Here is a 16,683-nt window from a genome sequence, read left to right on the forward strand (position 1 = left end):
ATATATATATATATATATATATATATATATATATATATATATATATATATATATATATATATATATATATATATATATATATATATATATATATATATATATATATATATATATATATATATATATATATATATATATATATATATATATATATATATATATATATATATATATATATATATATATATATTATATATATATATAATATATATATATATATATATATATATATATATATATATATATATATATATATATATATATATATATATATATATACACAGACAAAAACTAAGATGAAAGTGAGATCTTTGTAACAGTATAGCAGATACTTACATAAAATCATATAAATGGCAATTGTTATTAGAACTGGGCGATATGGCCAAAAAACTATCATGATACATTTATATTGATATTTATCACAATGTATTTCAAATCTTTATTTGTTTTAAGTTTAAAGGCAGATTTTGTCCTCCAGAGTGAAAACTGTAGAAACCAGACGTTTAATTGTGGTTTTAAACTACTCTTTATAGTCAGAACATGACAAACACGTTACGTTTTTGAACTAAATAAGTTTCTAAAAATGTTCTTATGGGTGATATTGTTTCAAATCATAAAACAGGTTTGTGTTGCCTGACTTCGATTGCTGTGTATCTCAGCACAGTTTGCAGTGCAGGCTGAAATATTAATAATATTACATTTTTTAGTCTCTTAGAAATACACACTTGACAGTATTTTGAGTCAACAGTGGTAGGAGCTCGAGTTGCAGACGTAGATTTCATTTTTATATGATGAAATGTAATTATTCTGACAGTTTTATTGGAATTTAAACACTGGTCTTCTATAGTAGCGTACATTTGGATCATGATAACCACAGCAAAACCACATACAGTACCTCAATATCATGGTAAAACTGTAACTTTATGTGAGCCTTGACCACAAAACCAGTCATAAAGGTCTTTTTTTAAATTAAGATTTATACATTACCTGAAAGATGAATAAATAAGCCTTCCATTGATGTATGGTTAGGATAGGACATATTTGGCCGAGATACAACTAAAATATTCTCAAAATATTGAGAAAATCCTTTAAAGTTGAAGTAAAAATTCTTAGCAATGCATATCACTAATCAAAAGTTATCTTTGAATGTATTTACATAAAAGATGTTTACATATAGTCCACAAGAGAAAATAATAGTTGAACTTACCCTGTTCAAAAGTTTGCTCCCCTTGATTCTTAATAGATTCCTGATAGTTGTTCATGAGTCCCTTGTTCATCCTAAAAAGGTTAAACTGCCTGCTATTCTTCAGAAAAAACCTTCAGGTCCCACAATTCTTTGGTTTTCAGCATTTTTGTGTATTTGAACCCTTTCCAACAATGACTGTATGTTTTTAAGATCCATCTTTTCACACTGAGGACAACTGAGGGACTCATATGCAACTATTACAGAAGGTTCAAACGCTCACCGATGCTCCAGAAGGAAAGAAAAAACATGCATTAAGAGCCAGGGGGTGAAAACTTTTGAACAGAATGAAGATATTTCTTATTTTGCCTAAATATCATATTTTTCTTTTTCATTTAGTACTTACAGGTTTCTTAGAAGACAAAATAAAGTAAATTTACCCTGATCTTCAAATTCCAAAAGTTTTCACCCCCTGGCTCTAAATGCATGTTTTTTCCTTCGGGAGCATCAGTGAGCGTTTGAACCCTCTGTAATAGTTGCGTATGAGTCCCTCAGTTGTCCTCAGTGTGAAAAGATGGATCTCAAAATCATACAGTCATTGTTGGAAAGGGTCCAAATACACAGTTTAACTGTTCAGGACAAACGAGGGACTCCTGTAGCCTCTGAAGGGCCGTACTAAATGAAAAAAAATATGATATGTAGGCACAATAAGAAATATGTGCACACCTCCATTGCTCTTAATGCATCGTGTTTCCTTCGGGAGCATCAGTGAGCGTTTGAACCTTCTGCAATAGTTGCATATGAGTCCCTCAGTTGTCCTCAGTGTGAAAAGATGGATCTTAAAATCGTACAGTCATTTTTGGAAAGGGTTCAAATACGCAAAAATGCTGGAAAACCAAAGAATTAGTGGTGTAAGTCTGTGTAAACTTTGTCTGGGTCATTTTTATGAATGCAACTGTTATTTTCTGTTGTGGACTATGTGAACTACTAAATAAAAAAAAATTGCATGCATTTTGTGTGATCCCTCTTATTTTGGTAAAATAGTTAACATTTTGCAGATTCTGCAAGGTGTGTGTAAACTTTTGACCTCAACTGTATTAGTAAAGTTATTCTTATGTATTCTTACTTAATATGTGACCCTGAACCACAAAACCAGTCTTAAGTCGCTGGGGTATATTTGTAGCAATAGCCAAAAACACATAGTATGGGTCAAAATGATTGATTTTTCTTTTATGTCAAAAATCATTAGGAAATTAAGTAAAGATCATGTAACATTAAGATTTTTTGTAAAATTCCTACTGTAAACCTATCAAAATGTAATTTCTGATTAGTAATATGCATTGTTAAGAACTTAATTTGGACAACTTTAACGGTGATTTTCTCAGTATTTTGATTTTTTTGCACCCTCAGATTCCAGATTTCAAATAGATGTATCTCGGCCAAATATTGTCCTATCCTAACAAACCATACATCAATAGAAGCTTATTTATGAGCTTTCATACGATGTATACATCTCAGTTTTGTCAAATTTAACCTTATGACTGGTTTTGTGGTCCAGGGTCACATTTGACAGTCAAAAGACACATGAAGCATGGGATAAAGGTGGACGTTTATGCAGTCCTAAAAGGTATGAACCATCAATCGAGTTTTTCAAAGTCTTGATCATGCTGATAATTTAGAGGCCTCTGAAATTAACCGAGAAATATGGCAGTGTATAATCGACAAGCGCGATCGTCTCCGCTGATGGACGGTGCGACAATAAGGCTGTCTTCGCCGTAGCACCTCGCTCTCCAGAGTCCAGGCCCGAAACACTTTTCATTTCAGTAATTTAAAAACGACAACTGGAGAGATGACAACCAGAGAAAGGAATCATCTATTCGCAAAAGACAGGAGCCCTCAAGGGTGTTTTCTTGTTATGAACTAATGCCATTTCAGCCCTGAAATTACACCAAATAATAGTCTTTAGGGAGGGAGGAATATGCCTCGCGACAAACACCGCAGCGTTTCACACCTTTCTGACGCCCTTGAACTGGAATCTGGGGCGCTGGAAATGGCAAATAAGTTTTGCTGACATAATGGCTATTTCCATGTTGACGTGCCTGCTGTAATAGCGGAACAGCAAAACCATTTGTCCAGGTTATATTTCAGCCCAAAATCAAATAACGATTAGATTTTAAATAACACATCCCCCAAGTAAACACATTTATTGTTTGACTTTGGACTGCGGCAATACTTACGCAATAAAAACACAAATATATTTATTCACAACAGAACACATTTAAGGAAAGACCCATCTCTGACTTAAATAATTCACCACCAGAGAGAATAACTAAAGCCAAATGAAGCCTGTCAAACGCCACTGATACTATCACGCAAACCGCTACTAAGTCTTTTTGAAATGTCACTTGAGGCTTAAAAAGCATTTCACGTTGTCATTTATGACGGATGACGGCTCCTTACTCTTTCAGAAGCAATCACAGATAAAGCCCATAGACATGTTGTCAACAGGAAGTAACGGCATTGAACAGTGAGCACTGGATAAGACAGTTATATGCGCAAAATATGGAAATTTCGATGCATTATGCATGAACTGCTTGCGTGAGCTATTAAAAGTTACACTCCAGATATTCACCCACAAGCAGCTAAATTACCTTTTAAATTCGTTGTTAACGTTTCTTAACAATTTCGATACTATATTTCGTGCAGGAAATCAATATTTGCGTTTTGTGATTCGCCGAACCCAGCTTTGGAACGTCAAAAGCCGTGGCTTCAACTGCGCCATTTTTCGCTCTCAACGCATTCGTCCTTCACAGCAGGGCATCGTTCCCATGTTTTCTGAGCTCGGCGGTTTCACTAAATGTGAAGAGGGGTTATTTAAGGAGCCAGATTCAACATGGCTTCGCTGTTTGCGACGGAGATCAATGCACACGTTGAATGGAAAAAATATTGAGCTTCCTTCCCCTTCCTTTCCCTTTCATGATTTCGCCAGAAGAGCTGGTGTGCCGCCACGTGGTTTTCAAAGCTCGACAGCCACTTCACATCCAGCTACTTTAAAACTCTACAAGCAACTCGTGATTCAGAGTAGGTAATCGATGGGCAGCTACTCCTTAAAACCAATTAGAAGACAACTACATGAAAGCAATTCAAGTGCCTGGGATTTGTACAATGTATATCTTTCAGATGATACAATTTAATCAGAGCAGTATTTATCTGGTTGAAAAATGGCAGATTTGAAAGAATGAATCTTGATTAGACAGACTTCAGATCACCAATTAAACCATCATGCAGAGACCCATATATGTGACCCTGGACCACAAAACCAGTCATAAGGTTAAATTTTACAAAACTGAGATTTATACATCGCATGAAAGCTTAATAAATAAGCTTTCTATTGGTATATGGTTTGTTAGGATAGGACAATATTTGGCCGAGATACATCTATTTGAAAATCAGGAATCTGAGGGTGGAAAAAAATCAAAATACTGAGAAAATCACCTTTAAAGTTGTCCAAATTAAGTTCTTAACAAAGCATATTACTAATCAAAAATTACATTTTGATATGTTTATAGTAGGAATTTTACAAAAAATCTTCATGGAACATGATCTTTACTTAATTTCCTAATGATTTTTGGCATAAAAGAAAAATCAATAATTTTGACCCATGCAATGTATTTTTGGCTATTGCTACAAACATACCCCAGCGACTTAAGACTGGTTTTGTGCTCCAGGGTCACATATTTGGTTCCCTTAGAGTAACCAGTTTGATGGGTAGGTGCCTGTTTTAGCCATGACTTTTAGCCGTGCGGTTTTCATCAGAGGCCTCTCTCTGGATGTAAAGGTCAGGAGAGGGGGGCAGCCTTGTTATAGTCGCTCCCCGTGAGTCATTACAGCCCCGCAGAATCACCGGCCATGTCCAAAATAGCTGTCTGCGGTGCGCCAGTCATAAACACGAATTCACTCAAGCCACTAGCACGACTGAGACGGAAACTTAAAAAACACTTATGCAACAATACAGCGGTGCAGTGCAATACATGACCAAAAAGTACTTCCTGTACTTTTCCGTTCGCTACAAAACAAACCCATTTTCTGGTGAGCTACCCATGTGGGAAGCCATTTAAGGCATTGTATGCAAGCTTCTGACGCAAAAAGCTGTTTTGAAAAGTAGGAAGCATAATAACACTGGGATGGTTTGGCCGAGTTCTATGGCAGCATTGCCTACACTCTTAAAGGGAAACCCTTGAATAGAAACTTCCTGATGTCCCCATATTATCCAAGATGTTCATGTCTTTCTTCAATCGACAATAAATGTGACCCTGGACCACAAAAACATCATATGAAAGCTCAATAAATAAGCTTTCTATTGATGTATGGTTTGTTAGGATAGGACAATATTTGGCCGAGATACATCTATTTGAAATCAGAAATCTGAGGGTGCAAAAAAATCGAAAAGACTGAGAAAATCACCTTTAAAGTTGTCCAAATTAGGTTCTTAACAATGCATATTACAAATCAAAAATTACATTTTGATATGTTTATAGTAGGAATTTTACAAAAAATCTTCATGGAACATGAACTTTACCTAATTTCTTAATGATTTTTGGCATAAAAGAAAAATCAAAAATTTTGACCCATGCAATGTATTTTTGGCTATTGCTACAAATATACCCCAGCGACTTAAGACTGGTTTTGTGGTCCAGGGTCACAAATTAAGGTCTTTGAAGAAAACATTCATGTAGTAGACTTCAGTGTTGGCCAATGGGTCCAAAGGTCCAGATTGCAGTTTCAATGCAGCTCTACATGAATAAAGTCTTATCTAAAGCTAAACTAATTGGTAATTTGCTTTAAGGTGAGACACTGCAGGTGAATAGGTAAAAAAAATAAAATAACTGGTAGTTATGACCTTACCCAGTTGATCGATTACGTTGATAATTGCAAACATTTTTTGTATTGAAAGTTTTCTAAAATGTTAGGTTTGATTATAATGGCAAATGAGCCATTATTTAATCAAATATGCACAAATTTGCATACTTTTCTAGTACAGAAATCTAAACACTGGATGAATGAATGTTTCATTTTTTTTGACATACTAGAGTCAAAAGTTATTACAGAGGGAATTTTGGATATTTCATTTCGTCACTCCATAATTCAAAAAAACTTGGAACAGACTGGAAACTCTATATAACCATATATTTAACTTTTTTTTAACCATTTTTGAGGGGAATAAAATGTTAGGGTTAGGTATAAAATCGAGCAAATTATATCTAAACAAATCCCTCTGGAAAAACCTTCAGGATATAGACGGGAATGAAAATGTAAAGTTTGGTGTGTGTAAGTGCTACTGAAGTGGAGATTTATGGCTCAGTGTAGGAGAAAAAACTCATTTTGAGAAAACGGCCTTAAGAAAATATACATTGCAATCGAAATCTAATGACACAAATAGATAAAGTGCTATAAATTAAATACTTAACAGTGTTTTTTGGATGTTTTCTTTCCGCTAGTCTGAAAAAACACTTTATGAAAAACCAAAAAGCCCAAAACCGAATAGGTGCATGAAAAAACTGCGTTTTTGTCTGCATTGTCTCCCCTTAAAAAATAAAAATGTACATACTTTTTAGCCAAAAATGCTCATCTTCACATGTTTAAATGCCTTCTTTGTCTTCAAATGCTAGACGTCACGCATTATGTTGGAATCACGTTTGGAAAGGTCACATGTGACGTAAACTCTAAATAAAGAGAGCGATGCCATAGAAGAACCATTCAGTCAAAGTTTCTTTAAAGAACCATCTCTTTCTTACCTTTTTATAATCTGAAAAGTTCTTCCATGGCATCATGAAGCACCTGTAGTTCATGAAGTTACTGTAAGAGCTTACAGATGGCGATAAATATAACCGTATATATATAACTAATATAACCTTTGACTGAAAATTTATATAATATTTAATAATTTATAAATAATATATAAATAATGGTTCCCCCCATAGCCTAAAAAATTGATAAAACTATGTGGTTTTTTAAAATAACGTAAATCTTACATGGGTTTTCTAATACATATTTGAGTTAGAGACATCATTTATGCTCTAATAAGCCATAGAGGTCTTCATACCCGGGGTCTTTATTGCCATCAATGGTTCAGTGAAGAACCTTTAACATGATTGGAAACGTTCCATTCCACCAAATGTTCTTTACTTTTAAAAAATTGAAAACCTCCATTTGCAACCTTTCGAAGAGTGTAAAACTTTCCAAATTGGTCGTTTATGAGGTTCATTTCAGTTGGGATGTCGACAGCAAGGCCGCCCGATTGGTTTTGGAACCGAGCCCAAGTTTGGATTTTTTAATAACCCACCGGTCTTAAACTTGACTCACTATGAAGTGTGAATATAAATTGATGATGCCGTCCGTGACTAACATAGCGGATATTTGCAGTAAATTGCACTGAAAAATTCATGACCATAGAGCAGTTGAACGCTGGAACCGCAGAGGATGCGAGCTTCATGCGTCTGGCGGGCCGCTCTTATCTAAGATCTGTCGCCGGGGCAGCAAGTCATTCGCTTATTATTCATCTGATTGCAATAACACTGTCTTCAGCGTCTTGTGGGTTTGGTGAACAACTCATTTGTTTCAGACAAAGGGAAATTTGCAGCGCATCATCCGAGGCACCAAGCAAAAACTGGGTTTGCGTGTTTGTGTGAGTTACACAAATGGAATATTTGAAGAACACAAAATGTTTCCAACATTACGAACAATAAGCCCTCTAATTATTGCAATTGCTTACGAGTTTTGCTTGGTTTCTCAGATGATGTACTGCAATTTGTTCTTTGAATCAAATGAGTTGTTCATGGCTTGTGACTGAGATGGGTCTATATGGCAGGACGAAGCAAGAGAAATGTCAGCCTTTAATATATTTAATGCAATACTGAAGACTGCTAAAAAAATTGATCAATCTCATCTAAGGTCTTGAGCTTGACAACTCGGCAGCAGGGGCGTAGAATTTAGTAGGGATGCTAGGGATATGTCCCTACCAATATCCAGCGATTCACTTCAATGGTATGAGATGACTGGATGCTTTAAACTGATTTCCTGTTGAACTGTCACCAACTGAACGTCAAACTATTTCAAATATAGTGAATTAAGCTACAAACTCCATCATAATGCACATCTAACATGTATTTTGAGCTGCAGCTAGTTACAGTGTTGTTTTTGACAACCATCTTAGATTTAGTCTTAGTCTTAGTCTTTTGGACTAAAATGGTTATTAGTTTTAGTCAAATTTTAGTCACTTCTATATGTGATAGTTTTAGTCCAATTTTAGTCGACGAAAAGTCAAGAAGGTTTTAGTCTAGTTTTAGTCAAAAAAAGGGGAAAAAGTAGTCTTTTAACAATGACTTAATGTAGGTCAGTAAGTATTTTGCTGTTGGGTAGTGTCACTTTTAAGTTGTGAAAATAGCAGATCTATAGGTCAACACAATGTGAGCTTCCGGATCGACTATTTTCACCAATAATTACAATAATGAAGGAATGTTTTAGAACATAAAAGACAAACACGGATGGAATGCTAAAATGGCTTGCCATACTAGTACATACATTTGATTCAGATCGGGACTTCTGCGTGGGTTTGCAAGTTATTTGATTCAGATTGGAACTTCACGTTTTAATGTTAGATCAGATCTTCGCATATCGTGAATCATTTGATTCAGATTGGTACACAAATCAGAACTTTGTAGTGAGTTTGCCAATCATTTTGTGAACTGAAAGATTTGTGACATGGACAATCACAATCTGAAATGATGGTTCGTGAATCATTCTGAGTGGGTTTGCGAATCATTTGTTTTAGATCAGATCTTCGCATATCGTGAATTTGATTTAGATTGGGACTTCGGAGCAAGTTTGCGAATCATTCGGAACTTTGTGTATCACAAATTATTTGATTCAGATCGGGACTTCTGAGTGGGTTCGCGAATCTGTTTTAGATCAGATTTTCACATATCGTGAATCATTTGATTCAGATTGGAACTCTGAAACGGGTTTGTGAATATTTTGCATCAAATCAGAACTTTGGAGTCAGTTCATAAATCATTTATTCTTTATTTCGATCGGAACTACAGAGCGCAGTTTGCCAATCATTTAATTAAGATTGGAACTTCTGAGCAGGTTCATGAATCTGTTAATTCAGATTGGGACTTGGGAGCATGTATCAGAAATCTTTATCAGATTTCTTCTTCTTTTTTAATTAAACAGTACAAAACAGCAAACCATTAAGACAACAAAAGAAAACAAACAAATAAGAAAGAGAAAAAAACTAAGAATAACAAATATAAATTCCTTAAGAAAATGACTCTAGTAAGTGTAGTAACCACTACAAATACTATGGTTAAACTTTGATTAGTGTAGCAAAACCATGGTTAATTTGTGGTTACCGTGGTTTAACAGTTTTTTTTTTCACCTTAAGAGGACACAAAGGATGAATATAGAGATTACAGAGAGAGCCGTTTTCACTGCGTTAGGATTAACAGAGCTTTGGATAGTTTCCATGTACTTGTCTAGGTCAACTTGAAAAAGAAAAGCGATGTTTAGAGACAGATTTTGAGATGTTAAATCCTCACCAATGCCAAAATCAAACCTGCATCCTTGCCTGGCAGATCCCTATTCACTTTCAATTAGCAAAGCAGTAGGCAGTACAATAACACTTCTCATTTTGTGCTCCACTGAAAACATAACATGGAGGTTTGGACTGACATTTACTTTACTAATTGGATGTTGATACTCACAGCTCGGGTAACGGACAGGAAGCGATCGTAGCTGATTAAGACGATATTGAAGACGGAAGCCGTGCACAATAAGTAGTCCATCACAAGCCACAGTTTACAGAGTCCACGGCCCAGCATCCATCTGCCCGTCAAGATATAGGGCATGTAGACCGGGATGCAAAAAGCCCCTGCAAAAAGACACATCACATTTTACTGGATCATACAGATGTCAGCTGGTTATAATAAGGCTTGTATCAATGGCCACATGCTTCTCCTGCTCAGGATATAATAGCCCTTCAGAGCACAAAATCAATGGATCATGTCACTACGGAGTCGCTTCACAATGTGACCGATAAACCTGAGCCATTATCAAAAAGCCATCGAGCTGCGAAGGGAACGGTGACTGCTTTCTGAGCTGTACCTAGAAGCATCGAGAGAAAGCTTTTTCACAAAGGCATACAAAACAGCAATCTCATCACTGCCTAGTCTTTGTAGGACGCTGAGATTTCACACCTATCATACTGTCAAATACACAGCCACGGCTCTATTATTTAGAGCTTTTTGAGCTGGTTGGCATTTGAGATGAAAAAGCAGCGCTCCGTTGTGCTCTTCATCCAAACGACATGGGCACGTTTTCAGGTAGAGCCGCACCTCCTATCTCTCCAACCAAGTTTTTTTTTTCTTTTTTTTTCAAAGAACTTCCACTGTGAGCACTACGCCGGCCGAGCGCTAATGCCTATGAGCCGCAAATAAACACTTGTCAAGCAGGCAGAGAGGCTTCGGTGAATAGACCGAGAGGCCGCGCAGATCTTGAAATTAACCACAGATAGGATCTCGTCTCTTAATGCACTCTTAATCCAAGCCAATAATTTATGGTGCCAGCGGAGAACAGAGCAGCAGAGAACTAAAGGTTCGGATGGATGGATGGGTGTAATCGTTCATTCCTCAACTGCAGGACCTAAGAAAGCATGCCAAGAACATGGTCTAAAATGTGAGTCTTTGTCAATATAGCAGATGAAGCACGAAAAATGTCAATATATTTATGGTAATACTGAAAAGTATTGGAGCTTGACAACCTGGATCCCCATTCACTCTCAGTTTTTGGAAATGATAAAAATGTACGGCTCATTGGAAGGTGTTTTTTCTGGGCTGTTGCTGATTTTTACAGATCAAGTAGACTGATAACTGAATGAAATGTCAAATTAATGCCAAAATTAAGATGACACCAATTTTTGTTGGCAAGGCTGATAATCGGCAAACCCCTACTCATTGAGACATTTGGATCTGATTAACTTCAGAACAACCATTGTGTTTTTCAGAAGTGATGCCGATACCGATTATTAAAGATCAAGTAGACCAGTAAGCAATATTCTAAATCAGTATGCCTGGTGTAAAAATGAAAATGAATGTCAAAATTAAGAATAACAAGGCTTCTGACAAAAACTATTGTTTAAATGCTTTTAAATTACTTTATCGGCATAAAATAAATGCTGATAAAATCGGTTTTTAAAATGGCCGATACTGATAACCATAAAAATGCCTGATATTGGCCAGGCTGATAATCGGTTAACACTAACTCATTCGGACATTTGGATCTGGTTAGATTAGGAACAACCATTGTATTTTTCAGGATCGATGCCGATACTGATAATAAAAAAATAAGTAGACTGATAACCAGTATTTTAAACTGATGTATGTGTCTGGTGGAAAAATTTAAATGTCAAAATTAAGAATAACAAGGGCTCTAACTGAAACTCGTCTTTAAATGCGTTTAAATTAGTTAAATTAAAATGGCAGTAAAACTGATTTTGAAAATGAACAAGACCGATAACCATACAAATTCTTAATATCGGTGCCGATAATCGGTCGACCCCTACTCATTTAACATTTGGATCTGATTAACTTTAGAACAACCATTGTATTTGTCAAGATGATACCAATTATTGCCATACCATACCGACAGATGCCGATACCAAGTATTACAGATCAAGTAGACAGATAACCGATATTTTAAATCAGAATGTATTTCTGTTGTCAAAACAAAAATGTTGTAAAAAAGATTAATGTCGAAATGAGGTATAACAATGGCTCTGACAAAAACTCCTCTTTTAATGCTTTTAAATTACTTTATCGGCATAAAATAAATGCTGATAAAATCGGTTTTTAAAATGGCCGATACTGATAACCATAAAAATGCCTGATATTGGCCAGGCTGATAATCAATTAACGCTAACTCATTCGGACATTTGGATCTGGTTAGATTCGGAACAACCATTGTATTTTTCAAGATCGATGCCGATACTGATAATAAAAAATTAAGTAGACTGATAACCAGTATTTTAAACTGATGTATGTGTCTGGTGGAAAAATTAAAATGTCAAAATTAAGAATAACAAGGGCTCTAACTGAAACTCGTCTTTAAATGCGTTTAAATTAGTTAAATTAAAATGGCAGTAAAACTGATTTTGAAATTGAACGAGACCGATAACCATACAAATTCTTAATATCGGTGCCGATAATCGGTCGACCCCTACTCATTTAACATTTGGATCTGATTAACTTTAGAACAACCATTGTATTTGTCAGGACGATACCAATTATTGCCATACCATACCGACAGATGCCGATACCAAGTATTACAGATCAAGTAGACCGATAACCGATATTTTAAATCAGAATGTATTTCTGTTGTCAAAACAAAAATGTTGTAAAAAAGATTAATGTCGAAATGAGGTATAACAATGGCTCTGACAAAAACTCCTCTTTTAATGCTTTTTAATTATTTTATCAGCATAAAATCAATTGCGATAAAATCGATAACCATATAAATAAAAAAAAAGATCATAAAACTGCTTAATATTTACCAGGCTGAGCCCTACTCATTGGAATATTTGAATGTGATTAACTTAAGAACAACTATTGTGTTTTTCAGGACTGATTATTACAGATCAAGTTGACGGATAACCGATATTTTGAAGCGATATGTATGTCTGGTGTAAAAATGTAAATTAACAGGGTTCGTACAAGGTGCTTAAAGCACATAATTTGACTTTTTGAAATTGAATTTAAAAATCAAAAATTCAAAAATCATCATACTTTTTTGCTTATTTCAGTTAATGTCAGAAAACAATCAAGCTAAGCAAGTAGTACTGACAGTGTCATGTAAACATGGCTGAAGATGCGAAAAGCGGATGAACACACCGAATCAATTGAGTGAGTCATTTACATTGGAACTGCATTGATTGATTTAAACAAAATGATTCGTTGTTTTGGAGTGCTCCAATTGGATTGCGTATCGTGAATCATTTGATTCAGATTGGGACTTCAAATCATGTATCACGAATAGGGGTGTGACGAGACGAGACGAGACACGAGATTGGGTTTACGAGAACAAGATTTTTAAACTTTTTTAAAGAAATCCTCGATGAAATATATAGGGGAAAATACTATTTTATTCAACAAAAAAAAAAATGCAAAAAAATATATAGGTGCATTTTGATATGAAGTTATATTTTATGAAATTAAACTTCTATTTTCATGAATTATACGCAGTAATGAACATGTAAACTAATGCTGCATGTTTCTGGATAAACTGAAAAAATTTTTTTTTTACAAATTTGAGATCACGATTCTGAAGAAAAAAAAAAGGATTAGAAATCTCAACAAAATGAGGTAGGCCTAATTTACTAGTGGTTCTGGCAGAATGTTCATTGCTTAAGTCTATATTTGAACAAAATTTTTAAAAATTGAGGAGCCAGTGTCTCAATAAATAAAGACTTGTTTCACTATTGGAATCTCTTGAATGTATAATTCAATGACAGATACTTTTTTTAAACGTGCAGTTGTCGCCACCTCCAGGCGGAAAAGAATAAACGTTACTCTACATAGGTATTAGAAGACACTTTCGTTTTGACTGTGGACAATAAGTCTTTATACTCAAACTATAAGCTTTCATCCCAGTACTTATGTTTTTTAAATGTCTGTAACAAAGAAATAATGATGTTTGTGTTGCTTTCTGACACAGCAGAAGTAAGAATGCAGATTTGAATGTCTTCATTAACTTTCACATTGGAGTCAGTGGAGTGCGTGAAACAGTTGTAATAGACAAAGCTGAATCATTGCCATTCATGGAAATATCGTGTGGGCATTCGAATAGAGATTGTGATATTTTAACGATTAGTCATGCAGCTCTAATGTAAACATTGCAAAATGTTTTGCCATGATATCATCACGTTCGGACACATCGGATCTCGCGAGATCTTTTGCCATGAGATCTCGTCACACCCCTAATCACGAATCATTTGATTTAGATCGAAACCTCGCCTATCGCAAATTATTTGATTCAGGTCGGGACTTTGGTGAGCCTATACTGAATCATTTGTTTTATATCGGATCGGGTTTGCGAATCATTTCGCAAATTGAATGATTCAAAACAAATGATTTGCGATACATGATTTGAAATCCCGATCTAAATCAAATTATTTGCAATACACAAAGTTCCAATCTAAGACAAATGAATTGTGATCCGATATCCGAGTCCTGATCTGAAATGATGGTTTGCGAATCATCATTTTCAAGGACTTCGGAGCATGAATCCTGAATAATTTATTTTACATTGGAACCTTGGTGCACGCTCACAAATCATTTGTTTTATATCAGGATTTCAGAGCAATTTCGTGAATCTTTTTTTTTAAGATTTTCAGATTTTTCTCTGAACCAGTAGAAAACATCAAAGCATTAAGCCAGTACAGCTATAAAAACAAAACAAAGAAGACAGTATACACAAATGACAATCCCTCAAAAAAAAATGAAAAAAATAAAATAACCATGGCTTTACTGTACTAAAAGTGCAGTATACTTTGTAATACTTTAATAGTAATACTTTGCAAGTGCTTCACTTTATTTTTTTGCCATTTTTTATTAGTATATTTATCTATTTCTCTCTTTTTTAGAATTTGAAATAGAAGACATTGTTCAGTGAGATCTCTGATTGAAGTCCTTAAAAATCAAAAAAGTAGTACTTGAAAGTCCTGGTATTTCATTTTACAGTATTTGTGTGAACCCTGAATTAATGTCAAAATTAAAAACAAGAAAACACTCTCTTTAAATGCTTTTAAATGATATTATCGGCAAATCGGTTTTAAAAATGAATGATTCCGAAAACCATAAAAAAACGTAATATCGGCACCAATAATGGGCCAGTTGAGACATTTGAATATGGTTAGCTTTAGGACAACCATTGGAGAATTTTCTTTGCCCAATATAATGATGAAATAATACACAAAATACAATTCAATGACAGCAAATGAAACAAACACTTATCTCTCAAAATTTGAAAACTGGACTAGTGCACTTAATATCAAAATTGCAAAATAAATCATTTATAATAGAATAGTTCTGTGGGCTTGAGAGGTTTGACCTACTGGCTTCGCAATCATCTTTTGTTGTTTTTGTTTTTTAGGAGTGGTCTACTAATCACTCTCCTGGTTTTCAAGATGAGGTCAAAACCAGAGAAATGTGGTTTATTTGATCATTGCCTCTGAATCCATTTCCTGCCAAGCAATAATGTGATAGCAACCGCAAGCCATTTGTAATCAAGATTACGAACAGACCTAAGCTCTAAAAGTGAGCACAGCTACAAGAATGTACATTTATCATTTGACAGCAGGGCTTGCTAATGGATACTGACTTAAAACTGGGTGAGAAAACAATGCACAAAAAGCAACTTAGTTGTAAATGGGTGTTCTTTTTGTGCGTTGTTGTGAAAAATCCCACATTTCTTTTTTAAAAATACTGTGCATATTTGATTTGCTGTTATTAAAGTGCATGATGCACACACCCGCCGCTGCAATCTAGATAGCGGGATTGGCATCGATCACTCTGTTGCAAATCCAGAACATCTGTTTGATCGATCTGGCATTTCTCATCAGCTACACTTGCGTGTTTCACCAAAGCCGTAGTCTAATCTATGAACTTTTCTTGGGTGCATATCAGAGCCAATATTCCCACAGATCTTGTCTTCTAGGATTTACAGACCGCTTTGATCCTGCAGAACAAAGGGGCTCCCATCGCTCGATGACACGCAGATCATTTTTTAAGTGATGTAATATTTCATATTCACAAGCACAACTCAAAAAGGCATTTTGAGTTTAAGTGAAATGAAACGCGCGTTTATACATACCAACAAGGAAGTCCGATATAGCCAAATTAAGGAAGAAGTAATTGCATTGATTTCTGAGGCTCTTGTCCACGACGAACGCGAGGATAACCAACGCGTTCCCGACCACCACCACGACCACCAGAGTTATCATGAGGATCGCCAGGATGACCATCGTGTACCCGGGGAACGGAGCCCCATCCGAGCTGACGGTCGTGCCGTTGGAGCTGGACGAATTGAAGCAGGTCACCATTGTCAGATCGAGGACATTTGGAGAACCAGCAACAGGTCTGAAGTCATCATGTGAACCTTTAACCGCGGACAACGACGACAGGAGAGTTTTCATCCCTTTAGGGTTGCGTTAACTTCAGCGCGCCGCGGAATAACCATCCAATTGGAGTCTCCAAACGCCCGGGGAGTGCGCGCATCTTTGAAGCGTCCAGTGCAATACCTGAAACACATGACGTTGAAATCAATCCGTCCGGAGGGGAACTCCGAGTCCTCGCACCGAGACTGAGCGCGGAGTTTGTGTTTCCACGACTTTCCAACAGAAGAGCGCGCTCCCGTCAGGCGCGCACGTCAACTGTTGCGCACTCGCG

The 16,683-nt window shown here is 35.8% G+C and overlaps 1 protein-coding gene across 1 annotated transcript in view; it reads right to left on the reverse strand.

The window, feature by feature from the left end:
* Window positions 1-16,625, reverse strand: part of LOC141338752 (histamine H3 receptor) — a 22,202-nt gene extending 5,577 nt beyond the window's left edge. The window contains exons 1-2 of the mRNA XM_073844367.1: window positions 16,109-16,625; window positions 9,949-10,115 (exon numbers count right to left, since the gene is read on the reverse strand). Of these exons, the coding sequence (XP_073700468.1) occupies window positions 9,949-10,115; window positions 16,109-16,430 (489 nt within the window). The 5' untranslated portion in view covers window positions 16,431-16,625. The remainder of the gene's footprint in view (window positions 1-9,948; window positions 10,116-16,108) is intronic.
* Window positions 16,626-16,683: the final 58 nt, after the last annotated feature.

Source organism: Garra rufa, chromosome 7 (genome assembly GCF_049309525.1).
Source record: "Garra rufa chromosome 7, GarRuf1.0, whole genome shotgun sequence".
Classification (NCBI taxonomy): domain Eukaryota; kingdom Metazoa; phylum Chordata; class Actinopteri; order Cypriniformes; family Cyprinidae; genus Garra; species Garra rufa.